At 40.0% G+C, this 17,613-nt stretch overlaps 2 protein-coding genes across 6 annotated transcripts in view; one reads left to right on the top strand and one right to left on the bottom strand.

The window, feature by feature from the left end:
- The window catches only part of septin9a (septin 9a), a 68,637-nt gene that overhangs the window by 39,296 nt on the left and 11,728 nt on the right, over nucleotides 1-17,613 (top strand). The gene's annotated exons all lie outside the window — the stretch shown is intronic.
- Nucleotides 4,295-7,637, bottom strand: LOC147182199 (uncharacterized). The gene is made up of 2 exons (XM_086058198.1): nucleotides 7,452-7,637; nucleotides 4,295-6,961 (listed from the first exon to the last, which is right to left on the bottom strand). Exon 2 carries the CDS (start codon nucleotides 6,958-6,960, stop codon nucleotides 5,494-5,496), a length of 1,467 nt encoding a protein of 488 aa, XP_085914324.1. The 5' UTR covers nucleotide 6,961; nucleotides 7,452-7,637; the 3' UTR covers nucleotides 4,295-5,493.

Here is a 17,613-nt window from a genome sequence, read left to right as displayed (position 1 = left end):
TGGTAATGTCACTGTTGTACCATTTTATCTCCATTTGATAATGGCTGTCTTAACTGTGTGGGCAGTGGAGACTGGTTAGCATGTCCGCCTCTCAGTGCAGAGATCGTGAGTTCAATTCCAAGCTCCGTTCTTCCTTGGGTTTAGTTTGCATGTTCTCCCCGTGCCTGCATTGGTTTTGTCTGGGCACTCCGGTTTCCTCATGCATTCCAAAAAACATACATGGTAGGTTAATTGAAGAGTCTAAATTGTCCCTAGGTGTGATTGTCAGTGTGAATGGTTGTTCGTGTATATGTGCCCTGCGATTGGCTGGCAACCAGTTTAGCCAGCTGGGTTTTAGGCTCCAGCATCCCCGCAATACTTGTTGAGGAATTAGCGGTTTGGAAAGTAGATGGATGTCTTTACTGTCTTGGTATATTTAACAAAGGCGGACATTTTTTATAAATTTTTGCTGGTCCGTCATTCATCATTTGTCGGCGCCCAGCACCCTCCTTCTGTTATCGTCAGTCCGCCATTTTTTTTCATGCCAAGCCAAATTGTGAGTTCGACGGGCCGGCGTTTTATTTTACTCACATTTCCGTTGTCACTTCATCGTCGCTATTTTACGACCGATCAACAAAGGTGGGCAGTCCGTCTGTCCGTCACTGCTGTCGGCAGTCGAAAAAAATATGCCCTTAGTCGGAATGTTGTCAAGTAAATTCACACTTCAAACAATTCACATGAAATACAGCTACTAGCTTAGCGTACTAACTGTACAAATAACATAAACTGGCGTGACATGACACACGAGCATACGCATATATTTACAATCATCTCCTTGACATTGACTCAAACATCCAGTAAGCAAAATATAACATACCGTATGTACTAACCCAGTAGTTCAGTCTCTCTTCCCTCTTCTCTTTCTCTTTCTCCTTCTCTATCTCTTTCTTTTTCTCTCTTTTTTTCTTTCTCTCTCCCTCTCCCTCTTTCTCTCTCTCCTTTCTCTTTCTCGCTCTCTCTCCTCTCTGTTTTCTCTCTCTCCTCTCTCTCTCTCTCTTTCTCCTTTCTCTCTCTCTCTTTCTCCTTTCTCTCTCTCCTCTCTCCTTTTCTCTGTGTCCTTCACTCCTTTCTCTCTCTTTCTCCTTTCTCTCTCTCCTCTCTTTCGTTTTCTCTGTGTCTTCCTCTCTCTCTCTCTCTCCTTCACTCCTCTTTCTCCTTTCTCTCTCTTTCTTTCTCTCCTCTCTGTCTCCTTCACTCCTCTCTCTTTTTTTTCTCCCTCCTCTCTTTCCTTTTCTGTGTCTTTCTCTCTCTCCTCTCTGTCTCCTTCACTCCTCTCTCTCTTTCTCCTTTCTCTCCTATGTCTCCTTCACTCCTGTCTCTCTCTTTCTCCTTTCTCTCTCTCTCTCTCTCTCTCTCTCTCCTCTCTGTCTCCTTCACGCCTCTCTCTCTCCTTTTCTGTCTTTCTCTCTCTCTCTCTCTCCTTTTCTGTCTCCTTCACTCCCCTCTCTTTTTTTCTCTCTCTCTCTCTCTCCTTCGCTCCTCTCTCTCCTTTTCTCTGTGTCTTTCTCTCTCTCTCCTCTCTGTCTCCTTCACTCCTCTCTCCTCTCTCTCCTTTTCTGTGTCTTTCTCTCCCCCTCTCTCTCATTTACTCTTTTTCTGTTTCACTTACTCACTGTCTAGCATATGTACATGCCTAAACAGAGAGTAATTGTGTGACCAAGCAGGAAGTAATTGTTTACACATAAATAAAATATTGGACTCAAACAAATATTGTAGATTTGTGTTGTTGTCATGCGAGACATGCAGCGCGGGTTTCCTTCAGTCGCAAAACAGGCATCCACCTGTGAGAGGCATGTCGGTACTTAAGTGACAACTGACAATTACACGGACGAATGAAAGCCCATGTCTGCCATTGCTTAGTCTGCCATTTTTTTCTGCATTTTTTGTTGTTGTTGTAGTAAGTTTCTAGTCATTCGTCAGCAAAATGGGCGTCCGTTGGCAACGGACAGTCCGTCACTCCAGAAAGACCTCTGATTTTTAATGCACTTATAATTATTCTGTACCGTTCTCCTGACTGATATCTTTGAACAATGAGCTCCCTCTTATACTGTGGAAGCTCTCTGCAGACCATGCATGGCTTGTGCTGTAAGATGTGACTACAAAAAATGTTAGGAAAATCCTGTTGGATCAGCGAAACCTTCTTGGAAGTTCACCACAGGCACATTAAATAGTACTAAATCCCATTCAACACGAGTTTGAGATTAACCTGATGAGTAATGTGATTGCGTAATTCTGAACACACAAACACACACGACTGTGCAACCACGCTATTTCGTTTGTTAATTTTTCTTCCCCACTCAAAGATTTTTTTCCCCCATAAATTATGTTGTACAGGTTATAGGTCACATTGTGGAAAGTTTTGTAATAATTAATTGTGGTCTTATTTGTTTTTATATCACAAAAACCTGACATTTCAACAGGTTTGTGTAGCCCTTTTATGTCCACTGTAAATGAGGGATATGATCTCACTGTTAGACGCTTGCACAATTAGCTTCTATTTATACACTGGAAATGATTGATAATATCTGTTCTTATTCGCATACCAAGATAAAGGTGGGCAGAAACCAGTTTGCACAAAAATGGACTCATGAATACACAACAATGCCACACAGAACCGGTTAGGACTGCTTTCCGAGAGTGACTCTTGACATACAGTATACCTCGCATGTAATGTGCTCCAGTATCATACTATGGTGCAGAATAAGAATCCAAATCCTTCATTCTAAGATGGTAATGCGTGTACTTTCACTTGAGTTTCACTTGAAGACAATAATGCAAACCAGACATGTTTAAACGATGCTTATTGCAAAAAAATACGTATGTGAATTACCAGTTGTTTTTCTAGCTTTATAAACAGATACAGCATCTGGGATTTCAAACTGTACTTTCAGTTGGATTAATGATGACTCATTGTCTCATGACTTGTTGGGTCTTGAGCTGCCTACCCAGTATTTGTTCCCTTTTTTTTTGTTGGAAAGGCTCCATCTATGTTGAAGAAAAAATAGAAGCCTGTCACAAGGGATGGGAATGGTCTTGCTAATAAAATAATTTGTTTGACATCCAAAATAGCGTACATGCTGCTAGAGCAAGGCGTCTTGATATTTCACACAGATTATGGATCAACCCATGCAATTTACTACTTTGCTAATCATTTACTTTCATTGATTAATGTTCTGTATGAACAATTAAGAAATAAAAAGCTCAAAACCAATGAAGAGGTTATTTGCATGTCTGTAATTTATCAGTTTGGAACTTTGGATCAGCAGTGAGTTGTTGTGGCTTGATTGGACCCGGTCAAAGCTTGACATGAAATCTAAGACTTATTGCAAACATCTTGCAAACAATGAAAACAATGCACACACACACTTTGGTCAGGTTATGGTATGTTGGATATTCCAGTACAGCGGCACCTCAACTGGTGCCAACTTGCAGGTTTTTTGAACTGTCACAAATGATTGTTGTTTTTCGCCTTGACTTGTGAGCTTTGACTTACGAGTGTGCTTCCACAGCTCTAGTAAATTGAAAAGCATGAAGCAATTAACTACCAACCAATATATATATATTTTTAACTATTTACAATATTTGAAAGGAATAATAAACTTCCGATAGCTGATTAATCGGCTTATTAAGTGAATAAATATAATGAATGAAATATCTTACTTTTTGATCCGTTAGCACTTGGAATAGTAAATATGAATTATAGGCAGAACATTTGACTGTTTTACAATACTTTGTCCTTTAGTATCCGTTTTTTTACAACGGAGAGAAATCAGCATTTGTTTTTGGGGTGGGGTTAATGTTGTAATGTGTAATAAATAAATAAATCTGGAAAAAAAATCAGCCGATTAAATCGGCCGGCTGATAAATCTTTTGGACCCTACAATTAACGTTGAACGAATTAATGAAACATGGATTCACTAACAAATGAGTTCACCGCTGGCCATGCAGGGGAGAGAGAGTGCCAGAGTAGTAGTTTAAAGTGGACGCCGGCTTCTCTCCAAGAAGGCCACCACATTTTAAGGCTGTGTGTGTGTGTGTGTGTGTGTGTGTGTGTGTGTGTGTGTGTGTGTGTGTGTGTGTGTGTGTGTGTGTGTGTGTGTGTGTGTGTGTGTGTGTGTGTGTGTGTGTGTGTGTGGGGGGGGGGGGGGGGGTGGGGGGGGTGAGAGAGAGTGAGAGAGACTTGCAGCTTAAATGAATCACCCATGATAAAAAGTTTCTTTACATCGTTTTATTATGTTGTATTTATCCACCTTATTCCGGAAGCGCATATGCGGAAATATTTGTGGGTACAACATCCTGTTAGATTGCAAAAGTTGCTTGTGGTTTTAATTTCTCAATCTTTTTAGAGCTGCATACATTGTGAGAGTCCTTACGTGTATATATAAAAATGGCAACTTTTAGATTTCTTACTTTTGTATTTGGAACATACCAAAATATTGCGTTATATTAAAAACACCATTTTCTTTGTAGCAAAATAAGGAACTGAAAATGTCTTAATTTTCCTGCCTGCAGGGCTCTTTTGTTCATAACACATGTTTTTAGGGATTTCTATGTTTTCATGAGATGCGATAATGAGGGACTTTCAGGGTTTGGCTGGGCTCTCTGCTTTAAGGTAGCTAAGGCTGTTTCCAACCTCTTGGACGTGACTGGTACAACCCAGAGCTTTTAAGATTGTTCACCGTCTCACTGTCTGAAGCAACAGAGTATCTTGGGACAATTTTTCATGTCATCGTCCCACTCTTCTATATTAAAAGGCAGCAGGATTGTAATGTCTTGTTAGAGCAGCGACAGCTGTTGTTCCCATATGGCTGTTACCACAAACCGACGGACGGCCAACAACGGCCATAACACAAAGCGAAAGTGGATTATCTTAATTTGTTCTTTTTTTTTTTTTTGGTGGCGATTAATGGCATTTCAATTAAATTTAATGGGGAAAAGTTGAACGCATGGTCGTGGAATGAATAATTCAAGGCATCACTTTGTATCAGATTCTGATTTTCGGAGACTGATTCAATCAGTGGTGCGGGCACCATTCTCCTATGTTAAGTTCAAACTCACAAGTAAATATATTAATCATTTTTATTTGTCAAATTTACGATTACATATTTATTTACAAATGCACAAAATGATTGAAAATACATATCAGAAAAGAATTGAGGCAAAAAAAGTGATTGAGGCACTAATGTGTCACACACTGACACAATTTGAGGGATTTGCTTGCTCAAGAGTGTCTTGATGGCTCATTAAGATCTCAATCGCTCTTTTTTTCTCTTGAGCTGTTGATCCATGGTTCCCCAACACAATAAATACAGTGCAGTAGATTATTATTTTTTTTTAATTACAGCATTTGTCTAAGCTACGTATTGTGAAAACCCAAGTACTTCATCAATTGACAAGAGTGTACTGTGATTTCCAGCCATTTTCTTTGACTTGCATCAAATCTTTGGAATTTGATCACATCCAGCTTGTTTGAGCCATCACAATGTTATTGCTGAGAATGAATCTTGCTTGGACTCCTGGCGCAATTGCCATACCTGAGTGGTACTCATAAACATCATGGTAGTGGTCAAGAGGAGTGGACGCCGGTTTAAAATTTGTGGCCCACTGCCACTGCCACCATTTATATTCTCGAGTGGGTTTATTTGGATTGTCGTAGAACCCCACCCAGGACTTTTTAAACTCTGACGTCCAATTTCCAAATGACTTGTTCACAAATAAGCGAGCACAAGCCTTACCGTCCTTCACAAATAGTTGTAGGCTTGCATCATAGCCATGTATCGTAACTTTTTCTGGATTTCTAAACTCGTCTCCTCTGCAGATCTCATCAGACGGTACTGTCCAAAAACAGCACTTTGTCTTCGTCTTATGTAGTCGAGCCTGGAGGCCAACGTTCAGGTTTGCCGAGGTGTTGACATGGCCAAACTCTCTACCAATCACCGTAGAATACATTGCTTCCTGGGCATTATTGTCCTTATACAGTACCACCATCACATTTTCATTCAGTCGGTGTTTTGGAACACCCTGCCAAGAAATGACGGCTTTTCCATTCGTTCCGGTTATCACTTCCAGTTGAATACTGTTCTGAACAGGTCTTTCTCGCACACTGTGTGAAGCATCATGGTGGTTTTCGCTGTTGTCTGGAAGGTTGACGACGCAATGAGGCAGCCTGTTTCTTTTTTCTGCCGGCCAAGGTTTGTTGTTGTGGTAGTATTTTTCCTCCAAGACAATGTACAACAGCAGTCCAAGGCAGGCAAGTTCATGCCATGAGATTTTCAGGGCAAGTAACCGTGAATTGTCTATGTTGCTTCCAAAGTCTTCTCTGAGCTCCATTAATGAGTTGCTTTGGTTGTCCTCCACTGAAAACGCTCTGATTTGCCGTAGGAGGTTGGTTGTGATCTGGTACGTATAGGCGGGATCATAGCGTGTCCCCTCATTTGAATTTTCATAATGCTGCGTGATATAGACTTCATCTATTGTCTCGTCGTTTTGCCAGCCTGCGTTGTGCTCCCTCACTCGGAAAATGATCCGGTCTCTGTTTCTTCCCCTATACTCCGCAATTGGTGGGCGGAGGACATAACCGGGCAGATCGGATCGGCCTTGGAAGAGATTACCAACGGTGTAGTAGCGGTATCGGATATTTCCCTGAGGCAGAGGGTTCAGCAGCCTCTCGTAGTTTCCGTAGTGATGTGAACCGTACGTTCCAAGGTTTGGGTCGAAAGTCAGCCGTATGACATCGTTGTTGTCCATGTCAATCGTGTTGGCAAACCAGTGGAGCAGCAGCAGGCTGTGTTTGGGCACTGCTCGGCCAAAGTCTACTTTTTTCAAATCGTTAATGGAGTTGAGCTTCTTAATGCCGCAGACAGGCGTGATGGAAAGAAGCAGAGCAGCACAGCAAAGCACCAGTCCACCCCACATCTTCATCCTGTGTAGATGTTTTCAACGTTATTGCTTGAATTGCTCACTTATGCTTTAAATTCTTAAGTCATTCAAGATTTTGTTTCTTCAGTTGCTTAAAAAGATCAAATGAATACCAGACTTTGTCGTTTAAAATAAGACTTAGCTGGACTCAACTTCATTTGTACAAGACAATGAATTAATCACATATAAACAGTAAACGGCACAAAACACTAAAACAATACCCGAGTCTCATACTTAGTCAAAAGTTAAAGAATAAAATGTGTTTTAAGACGAGTTCTAACTAGCAAATAACTTAAAGCGTTGCCAAGTTACATGCCAAAGAGTATTTTCTTGGCTGTGATTGCATCACAAAACATTTCAGACAATGTACCGGTAACCTGAAACTGTCATTAAAAATAAATTACAACTCAATGTTCAGAAGGAGAAAATATTGCTGTAATCGTCAGTAATGTTCTTTTTAAAAAGAAGGCAAAGACCAAAAGGGTGGCTCTTACCTTCAATAGTCGGCTGTCCTTCCTATCTGAGCCTGTTTGCCTTTTGAGCTGCTATTAAGTTGCCAGAGTTACTATTGCCTTAGAAATTAAACTGGGCACCGAGCCACAAAAACAGTTTACTTTCACTTTCCTTTCTCACAAATTGGGAAGCTAGTAGCATTGCATGTGGATGTCCATAGTTGACACTATGACATCAGGGTACTATGTACTTTGCACTGTGGAATGAGGAAACAAGATTGTTAGCCTGATGAATATGAGCCATTATCCTCATGCCATATCATTGGTGTATGTGTGCGCATGTTTTTTTTTCTGTAATTATGTCAAATGCATGTTGAAGGTTTAATAGCTTTTTTGGGTGAAACATTTAGACCCCCCCCCCCCCCCAAAAAAAAAAAAAAAAAAAACTGTGTCTGATTATATCGGTCCACATCCAGATTCTCTAATATTAGTACTCTTATACAAGCAGTCCATTCCAGACTCCGCCCCTGCTCTTCTATCCAGCAGCGTCTGGATCTAGCATGTAGAGCTCACGTGGTCAAAATAACCATGAGTGTGATGGTGCATTGAAATCGGATAAAGACGTTGCAGCTGAGTGCAACATTTGTCACGCACAACTTTGTTTCCCGTGGTGGAACATTTATATTATTTCACATCTAATACTAAAGAATAACTAAAAGCATGTGTAATTCCTACTGATATCGCATCGGTATTGGACAGTACTCTCGGTGGCAATATCAGTATTGGAAGTGAAATATACGCCCATAATATATTTTTGTAATATCACCAGTCATCCCTAGATGGCAGACATGACTTAGTTGCACTTGCACTTTTATAAGAGTGTATTTTATAAGATGACTAGACCTAATAATTTTTTTGAGATTTGGAATGACATGCAGGTAGACGGCACCTGAATTTGACAATTTTTAGTGATTTGATATTTGTGGAAAAAAATCCACAAAATATTGGTTATTGCACTTAATTTTAGCGTGTTGTTCAGCAGTGTTGTGCCGCCCTTAAATGGTGATTTTTATGTATCAGAGCCATTTGCAGCAAAGTGAAAAGAGAAGCACAATATATGGTTATTTTTTTGATTGTTCAAACCCTTTATTGTTGAAGGCTCAATCTGTTATACATGCATTGACCATGAAATGTATTAAGATTTTGTAATGTACATTGGTTTAATTAATGACATGTATTTCTCTACATTTAAAAATACAATTTTTGTCTTACATCTGGTTAAGAGCTATGTGGTCCGATGTGGGCCTCGAGTAGCTCTGTTGAAAAATTGTGGCCTGCTCCATGATGCAAGTTGCCCATTCCTGAAGTAGTTGGTTCAATTTAGTTTTAGGTTGAATTACATTTTATTTCATTGTTGTAGTTCCTCCAGCAAGCAGCAGAGGGTGCTCTTACTCTGGTATTCAAACTCTTAACACCTGGGATATATTAAGGCTATTGGTGCTTGTGCAGTCTATTTTGCCAGCGCAGCATTCGCAAACATTGTCATTTAGTTAGTAACGCTAAACAATGTGCTTTTCTGCTGTGTTTTTACACCGACATGATACACATGGCATGCTCCAGTATGGGAACCTAGAACCTCCTTTTGGCTGTTTCCTCTAAATCCTCTAAATCTAGGAAGTACATCCGTTTTTCCCAGAGAACTGGACTTGTCATCCATATATGAACACGCAACTACAACCTCGTGAATGCATACCAACACAGACACACTTAAATGTCTCCTAATATCCTACGCACACAGTTGCTTTTGGATCCCCTTTGGGCATAGCGCACACAGAAACATTTGGAGATATATTTTTTTCTATGGTCCCCTCCCACTTGTTTCTCATGGGCAGCACAAATGCATCTCATGATTTATGGTCTTCTGCACCTCGTTCTCTTGGTGCTTATTTGATATTCTTAACCAAGCTACTAAGCAGGCTATGCACTAAATATTGAATATACCAACTTAGACCTTACCTTCATTTGTAGGGAAAAATATCTTCACATTTTTGCATTGACATGACATGAACCATTTTGCCTTCATTCCATTCCATATTATTAATTCTCTGCACTCTTCCTCGAGAGGAGATGTAGACCGGTCACCTCCGTACTCTAATACAAAGGAAGCATGGCCACGTGTCATTAATTCATCATGTTTCATCGTATGTCGAAGTTATAGGCAGGCTTGGCCCCACACTGTAAGGATCCCCAACAATCCAGAGCTCAGACTACACTGGCTGCCTCTCAGGAGTGGTTGGGTTTTGGTGCTTTGCTTAAAGGCAAATGCGTAAGAGATTTTGGCTTGCCCGCTGTGTAAAAATTAATTTATTCTGCGTTACAGCCGTAACGATTAATTGTTCAATCGACAGCTAATCGATTGACCTCGGAATTTCAACCTGTCAAAAGTAAATATTCTCATATTTCTGTAGTTGTACTTGAAAGCAGAATTGCCTTTGAATCAAAAGAAAACAGTTGCCCTTATTATGGAAAACAATGATTAACAATTTTGTGAATCTTCTCAGATTTATTATGGACCAAACCAGCAATTGAATCTTTATTGATTTTCTGCAGTCAATTTGAAACACGATGTCTTGTCTTGTTTTGTTTTGTTTTATAAAGGCATGGGAAAAAAATCTTCTGATTAATCAACAAAATAATGGACAGATTAATCAATTATTAAATTAATGGTTAGTTGTAGCCCTATTCTTTACCCAAATTGTACTTTGTCTAGCTCTTTATGGAATATAACTGCAAAAGTGTATCGTCATTAATTCTGTTTCTTTTCAACACACAGTAAACCCAAAGCCGGTATTGGAAATATAAGTGAGCGACACTAGTATAGTCTAATAGTAATAGGCAGTAGTAGTAGTAGTAGTAACTATGCTAATACTGAAATATTACAGTAGCATGTGCTAAGTCTAACTCCCATGACTTGTACAATTTGCAGTTCAACCTAAATTGTCTTTTTGTAATACCTCTGTAACAGATGCCAGCTAAAAATAAAAAATATTTTTTTTTAAAAACCCTCCTTGGATCCTTCAAAAGAGGGTGCTTGCTGCTGCTGAGTTAGCGGCCCAAGGGTCAGCACAATCGGCTCCCGCTGCGGGTTCACAGGCCATGTAGGTGTGGCTGGACAGTGGCGACTCGCCACCGTTAACACCTGTACTTCAGGGTAGCACTGATGGCAAAGGAGAGAAGTGGGATATGCTACCCATACTATGTGTCGGTGCTAGTCTTGGCTCCAGTTGGTGCAATGAAAGAAAACAAATGTATGCTAGCAAGCGCGTTTATTTTTTTTCCAGAAAATGGGATTCTTGGCTTTATGTGTGCTCGTGTGGCAGTACGCTTGCACTCGAGCCCGTGCCCTGGTGTGTAATTACACTTCCTGTCAAAATGCAGACAGCTGTTTCCTCTCCTCTAATCACACATACATACATACATACTCCGTAAGAACAGTAATCAGTCAAAGTGATTGGCTTGCTCCTACTGTAGGTTTTAAACAAGTGAATGATGCATCGCTTCACTCATAGAATAAAATTGTTGGATTTTTTTAATTTTATTTGTTTTTACAGTTGCAGACCAGTTACGATTTAATTGTCCATCATCATGAGTTTATTTCTATTCACGCTTCTCTAAGTTGTTCATTCTCCACCAGTTATTTGATGATTCCCAAAATTGACTAGCAGAATGAATTGATGGTACAACACATATCCAATTGATCACATGTTGACTGTGAAATTGAGATATTTGCATTCATTAGCAACAACATAAATCAGCTCCATTGGCATACTGTTGGTTCCATCAGAGTTGTTTATAGGGTATTTTTATGTACCTTGAAAGAGTTTGACCAGCATTTTCAGGAAAAGCTCTGCCTCAAATGTCATACCAATTTTGCAGTAACATTTTTGCTAAGTTACCAATAAGTCAATTAACCTGGCTCTTATGTTTAGCTTTGGGAGTGGTTTTATTTTGGTAGGTTGCTGCTTGGCTTGATGTGATTCTGGGTTGGTATCTATGGACCAATTATTTTTGTGAACAAAGGAATTTGATGTGGATATCCTCTGGTGCGATGAAGATGAGCAAATGTGTAAATTGCTATATTAGCTTTTAGCGCTAGCAGGTTTGCTGAACTTCACAACCCTTAAAACAAAGGTGTGCTCTTATTTTTCCATTCTGTTCAAATAAAGACTGTCATGTTAGACTATTTGTTAAAGAACACCTGAGAGCAGGAAAGAATCACTTGAGAACAGAACTGTGTCAAAATAAAACTCTCCTCTCACACACTTTTGACCAACATGCAACAAACGGCTTTAAAAGAAGCCTCAGATGAGACCGATTGTGTATAAAGCATGCATTAGGGGTAAATGTATTAGGGATAGACCGATAATCAGCCAGGCAGATTTAAGCGCCGATATTGGGCATTTTGACGAATATTGGTATCGGCCTTTTTTTAAAAATCTGACTGCTGATATAAGATAAATCTAAAACCTTTTTAATCTCAGGGAACGATTTATTTCAATTTTCAGTTAACATTATAGGAGATCCTGCTGACCCTGGGAACCTTCGGAACCATTTGTTCTTAATTGACATTAAAACAAACAAATGTGAAAGTTTAAGATTTCAGGTATTTTTAAATTTGGGGAAAATATTTACTGTATTAAACTATAGAGAGCTGTGGTATTTACTTGTTTTTGTTAGAAATTTAAAAGGATGTCTATTGTCTTAAGATTTGGAAGAAAAGAAAAAACATTTTGAAAAAAATTGTTCAATAAATATGCTTTAAGAATTTAAGACATGACAACAGAATCAAGATTGGCATTTGTATTTTCAAAAAAAATGACGCCATTAAAAAAACATCGGTCTATCTCTAAAATCTATACAGTTGTGCTCAAGTTTATATTGTTTACATTACACTGTCAAAATTGTCAATATTTAAGAAATTTGACTGAATGGGGACAATCCCATTATTTTCTTTATTATGTTTTGATTGATTGTGCTGTTCTGAAATGCCTTATAGTTTAAAATGTAATGAGTGTTTTGCTTGATCACCCCCCACCCCACTTTCTGCTATGGTATGTAAACGTATGAGCCCATTATTTGATAGAGCAAAACTGTCCACTACTTGTCTATATTATTATTCCATTAACATGTTTTCATACATTGCTTATTTTCAATCAGGATGTATTCATGATTGCGTTCCTTACATAAAAAGAAATTCCATGATTAAGTTGAACTAGGATTCCGAAATTGAACAAGTCTAAAGGTGTCGACGCTAGTGAAGTGTTAATCTGTTGTTTGTTTTTGTGTCTTGGTAACGGTGTGCCGAGGTGTGCTCTTGGAATCGGAGTGGTTTGATGTGAGGAGAATGAATGGGATCGGACGAATGCTGAGCCTGGGGATCCTACGACGGGGTCAAGACCATTAATTAGGTTATAAATTCTCACGGTGGCTTGGGAGTAATTCCAAATATCAACACACTCTACCTGAATCGGACGCAAATCCAACCTGCTTATTTAAAAGGCAATTGATCCGACGCAGTTCAAGTTTGCCCTTGGCTTTTGAGTTTGGGGGCTAGATAAAGGAAGTGGGTGTCTCCTGTTGCTTTTGCGTCCTGGTTCACATGACAAGCAAGGGTGGGAGGGACCAGCTGGGAGCTTTCGGAGACACAGAAAGAGTTTGGCCTCTTACTAGCACGACAGCCAGACAACTCTTTCACGCACACTGCACACACGGTGAGTGATCTGCGTGTTTTAAGTGTTGCTTTTTGTGCATGCTTCACAGGAGGAGGATTGTTTTTTTGTTTGTTTTTTAAAGCTGCTGTAAGGCTGCGTATACAGTAGGTCCTTGTGTTGATGTTGTCTGTAAGGGAAAGATATGCAAGAAGCTTATCAGTGCATTCAAGTTTTGTGTGGTGTCGTGTGCACATGACCATGATTATTGTTGCTCAAGTTTTGCTACTACTAAATGTGGCGTGTCTGCTCTGTGGCAGTGTCTGCATAAATACAGAGGGCTTCCATTGTGCTTTAGCCCCGCACAGGTCTTCTCATTCCACTAGTATGAAGCCGCACACTGTTTCTGTTCTCATGGTGATCCATTACAAGATCACTTAACAAGTACTCATAGCTCTATAGGGGGTGTGTGGTGTGTGTATGTGTGTCTGTCAGGCAGACCTTGAATCATTTTTCTCTCAAGTATTTTACCTCATTTTCAAGGTTAGATTTTTTTTCTTTATATGACTTAAGAATTGTATGGGCACATTCAGTTGCACTTTTCACAAACTGTCTCATAGTTAAAAAAAAACGTTTTAAGTCATGTGAGCACTTTTTCGTTGTCAACTGTGAAAGACAAATGTGTCACTAGCGGAACAAAATAGTATTCAGTACATGGTTATTTAAATTAATGGATGGTGCGGTGGTTAAAGTAGCGAATATGGAAATCAATTGCCAAATTTTAGGTTTTTAAAAACTTGTTTTGCTGTCAGTGTCCTGTGGAGCCGAATAATATTACCTAGAGTTGCCATCGCATGGACATAGACATAGACTTTAACATGTTCTTCTCTTTTTTTTTAAGACCACATACGAGTTGAGATTGAATGAACAGCGCCCCTGCTGGTTGCAGTCCAATAGTGCAGTCAGTTTCTTCAAGGCATGATTAATCAACATTGATTCCACACAGTTGACCAGATTCCATCCCAATTGTCAACTCGGGTAAACTTTCCCTCAGCTGCAATGTTCCGTAGCTGTAGAACAGTTAAGGCAGTCTGGACATTTTTTCTTGAGACCGGAAAACGTTTGAATTCATTCTCAAGAAGACTAATTTTTGTGTTGTGCCCATACATTGTCGCATCTTGACCCGGACAGCACTTGACAAAGTTGACTGACAATCAACTGATAGAAAACAGCAACGATCTGTCCTTGTTTTAGAAAGTTACCCGCCTCTGGTTTGCCTCACCGGCACGTATGCAACACACATTCTTTTGGACATGCAAAGCCGTTGAAAGGTGAGAACAGACACTGGCCTTTCACCAGTGTTTGATGGGACGGTGAAAAGGTCACCGTTACCTTGTGTATATCTTGTGTGCCTTTAGTGTATGTCTCTGTGATATGAGCCAGTCCAAGTTAACATATGGACCTCTCCTGGAACTGATCATAACTCCTCCCCCAAATTTGGTGCCTGACTCGTACAACCTTGGATTTTGGGTATCATCTTTAGTTCAATGCTGTCACCCGTTAATGTGTCGACACAGATGTACTATACTGTAGTCAAGTCAAAGTAAGGTAGTGATGTTTGCTAAGGTATCCATGCAAAGTGAAAATATCTTCTTAATACATGAATCACACAATGACCCTTCACATATAGGTTGAAAAATGTGTGGCTGAACACGCATGAAAAGCGTTTCATGTCCTGTGTTTGACATCAGTTAGGTATGTATGAGGACAGAGGTTAGATTCCGTGTGGCTCCCCGCTTCATGTCAGCCAACCATTCCACTGATACACTTTGACCTTTGCACTCTGGCTCACTACAGGTCAGTCTAATCGCTTGTTAACAGTACTTGTTGGTGAGTAACTTGCATGGATAATAGCAAGCGTACTCATTATTCGTTTGACTTTTCCTCAAGGCTTTAGAAAGTAACTTCCTGTGGGATTTTAGCCGTTGGGTTGACACGCTTTAGGGGTTAATGGATCGTGTTTTGACCAGGATCTGGTTTCGAAAGTTACAATTCATGTACGTATGTGAGGAATTTCGCGGTGCATATTGCTTCCATCATAAGTTAAATTTGCATTGGTGAATTGTTCCAAAGTGGTGTTGCTTTTCAAAAAAATAGCAATGTGTACGCTATTCCTGTTGAGCCACCTTGTTCATCTTAGCATCACGCTGTCAGAGGCTGAACCAGGAAGGACATGCTCACAAAAACGCATTCCTCTGCCAGTCTCGGAGGCAGATTTTGCAGTCGTTATTGCCAGCTCACAAATATTTCTCAATGTGTTTCTGAGATATGATAGATGTTGATTCTACTTGCACTGGCATTGATTCGGAGTTGGTGCCATAGTATCAAATTGGCATGACATTGGACAGATTGACCACAGTCCGTTCTGTGGCAGTGGTTGACTCTCAAACCAATTTCCCATTGAGTTACATTTTATGTATGGAGTAACTTGGCTCACTGGCAATGCTGTAATTGACATTTTAACAATAATTGACATACATTACTGCAAGAAACGGGTAAATAATGTTTTAACCACTCACACTTAAACCTCTCAATAGCCAGCTCATCTTTTTTTTATTATAGTGGTGCAGTAACATTAGCATCTGCAGATAAGATTATATCCTCCCACCACGCTCAAAAGCATTATAATGATGTAACTACAGGTGGCCTGTAAACTGATTAGATGTTGTTTTAATGGACACATCTTTGGTTTAGCATATTTGCTCAATATTTGCTCCCTTGTAAGATGTCAGGTAGCACATATTCTTGTCACCACATTAATGGAATTAGCTCTTCCTTTTAAAGTGCAGCTATTATCTGATATATTGTACCTGCTCGATTGTCCGGATAATTGGTATTTAACGTATGCCACAAACTCAAAGTTTTGCTATGACCGATGTTTATTTGTGCTGCTTTATTTGCTTATCACTTGCCAGTCCACTGAGCAAACCTTCCTGTTTACATTCTTATGGACAATAAGGGAAGAAAGTGCGGTCACTTCATTTGTGGTTATGATGCAATCTGGTACACTTCCCTTTTTCCAAGTTAGACCATGCAGAGGTCAAAGGGCACATATCTCCCCTAGGCCAATGTGATAGTGACTCTGGGAACCAGCTGTTCCTTTCTGCACAAACCCTTTTGACTTTAACAAAGCAGACCGTGTTTGAAGTGCCACCGGTGCTAATTTTCCGTGTTTAGGTATTTACTGTAAAAATAGGCGACATGTTTAGATTGTCAGCCTGCAAAATGATGCTTTCTCAGTCTCATTCGGTTACAGACTCACTGGAGAAGCCGCCACCAACATATTTGCTCCGAAGCATCTGGTTCTCAATCAAAACAAATGTGGCCATCTTAAAATGAGACGAGGCCCCCTTTGTCCTGCCTGGGAATATAAATAAAGGACAAAAGGAGACGTTGTTTAGACAGAGAACCCATAAAAAACATTTTAGAGCAGAGCAAAGATCCAAATGAGCTATTTAGTGGGTTTGTCCACGAATGTGTGTTTGACATGGCTCAGCTTTGGAAAAACAAAACCCCTTGCCTATTTGAAAGATTTGTACCAAGTAGCGGTCTTGTGTGTGATCAACCTCTGAAATATCTTATTGTGGAATTTGCAGATTTCATGTCAGAGTTGAATCCCTAACTGATGACACACGTTTAGCACGTTTGCATTTGTCCTCCCTTGAGATGTCGATTGTGGAAAAGATCAAGCCAACTTTGTCATAAGGGGACATAAATCAGCACGACTCGGCCCTAAAGTGGAAACGCGACCTTTGACCCACTCGGTCACCAACGCTGTCAAGATCAACGTATTGGGCAGCTGGCACATGGCTCAGTGAATTTCACCACATTGGCACTTAGCTGTGGGAAAGACTCATTTTTGCAGTGTTTCATCTGGTTGCATTTGCTGAGGAATGGCTTTGACAAAATGAAATAAATCAGCAATCAGCCACTTTTGTCCTCTATTCCACTCATCTTTGACCTCTTTACTGCTGTCCGCTGCTCAATGACCCTCTTCCTTTTTGCTTCCCTTTCTGCTTCTCTTATCTTCCCCTCTTCCCTTATCTTGCTTATCGTCTGAACATCAGTTTGCACCCGCACTCCTTCCTACTTTGCACTATTTCCTCCTCTAAAATGCTTTTGCAGTGCAGCAGAAGACTGACTAGTTGCAAAGGAAGAAATGCAACCCAATACTGCTGGAAGCAAAAGCAAAATTCTTTGGCGCCTATAATTGAAAACAGTATCGCCGATGAGTCATCTTGTTTTCTACTGTTACTTTTCTGTTGCTTTTTTTTTTCTTTGCGGAAACATGCCATCCCGTAAGTGAATCTGATACAGGGGAAATCCCTTAAGAAACTAAAGATGAGTGACGATGAAGCTGCTCATCAACTCAATGGAGGCTTTTTAAAGGGTGTCATGCATTGATGCCATTTTGGGTGTTGGTGGGGGGGGGGGGG

The sequence above is a fragment of the Leptonotus elevatus genome, chromosome 1 (genome assembly GCF_054856555.1).
Source record: "Leptonotus elevatus isolate MCC_2025b chromosome 1, RoL_Lele_1.0, whole genome shotgun sequence".
In the NCBI taxonomy this organism is placed as follows: Eukaryota; Metazoa; Chordata; class Actinopteri; order Syngnathiformes; family Syngnathidae; genus Leptonotus; species Leptonotus elevatus.
This window is presented reverse-complemented; position numbering and strand designations above follow the sequence as displayed.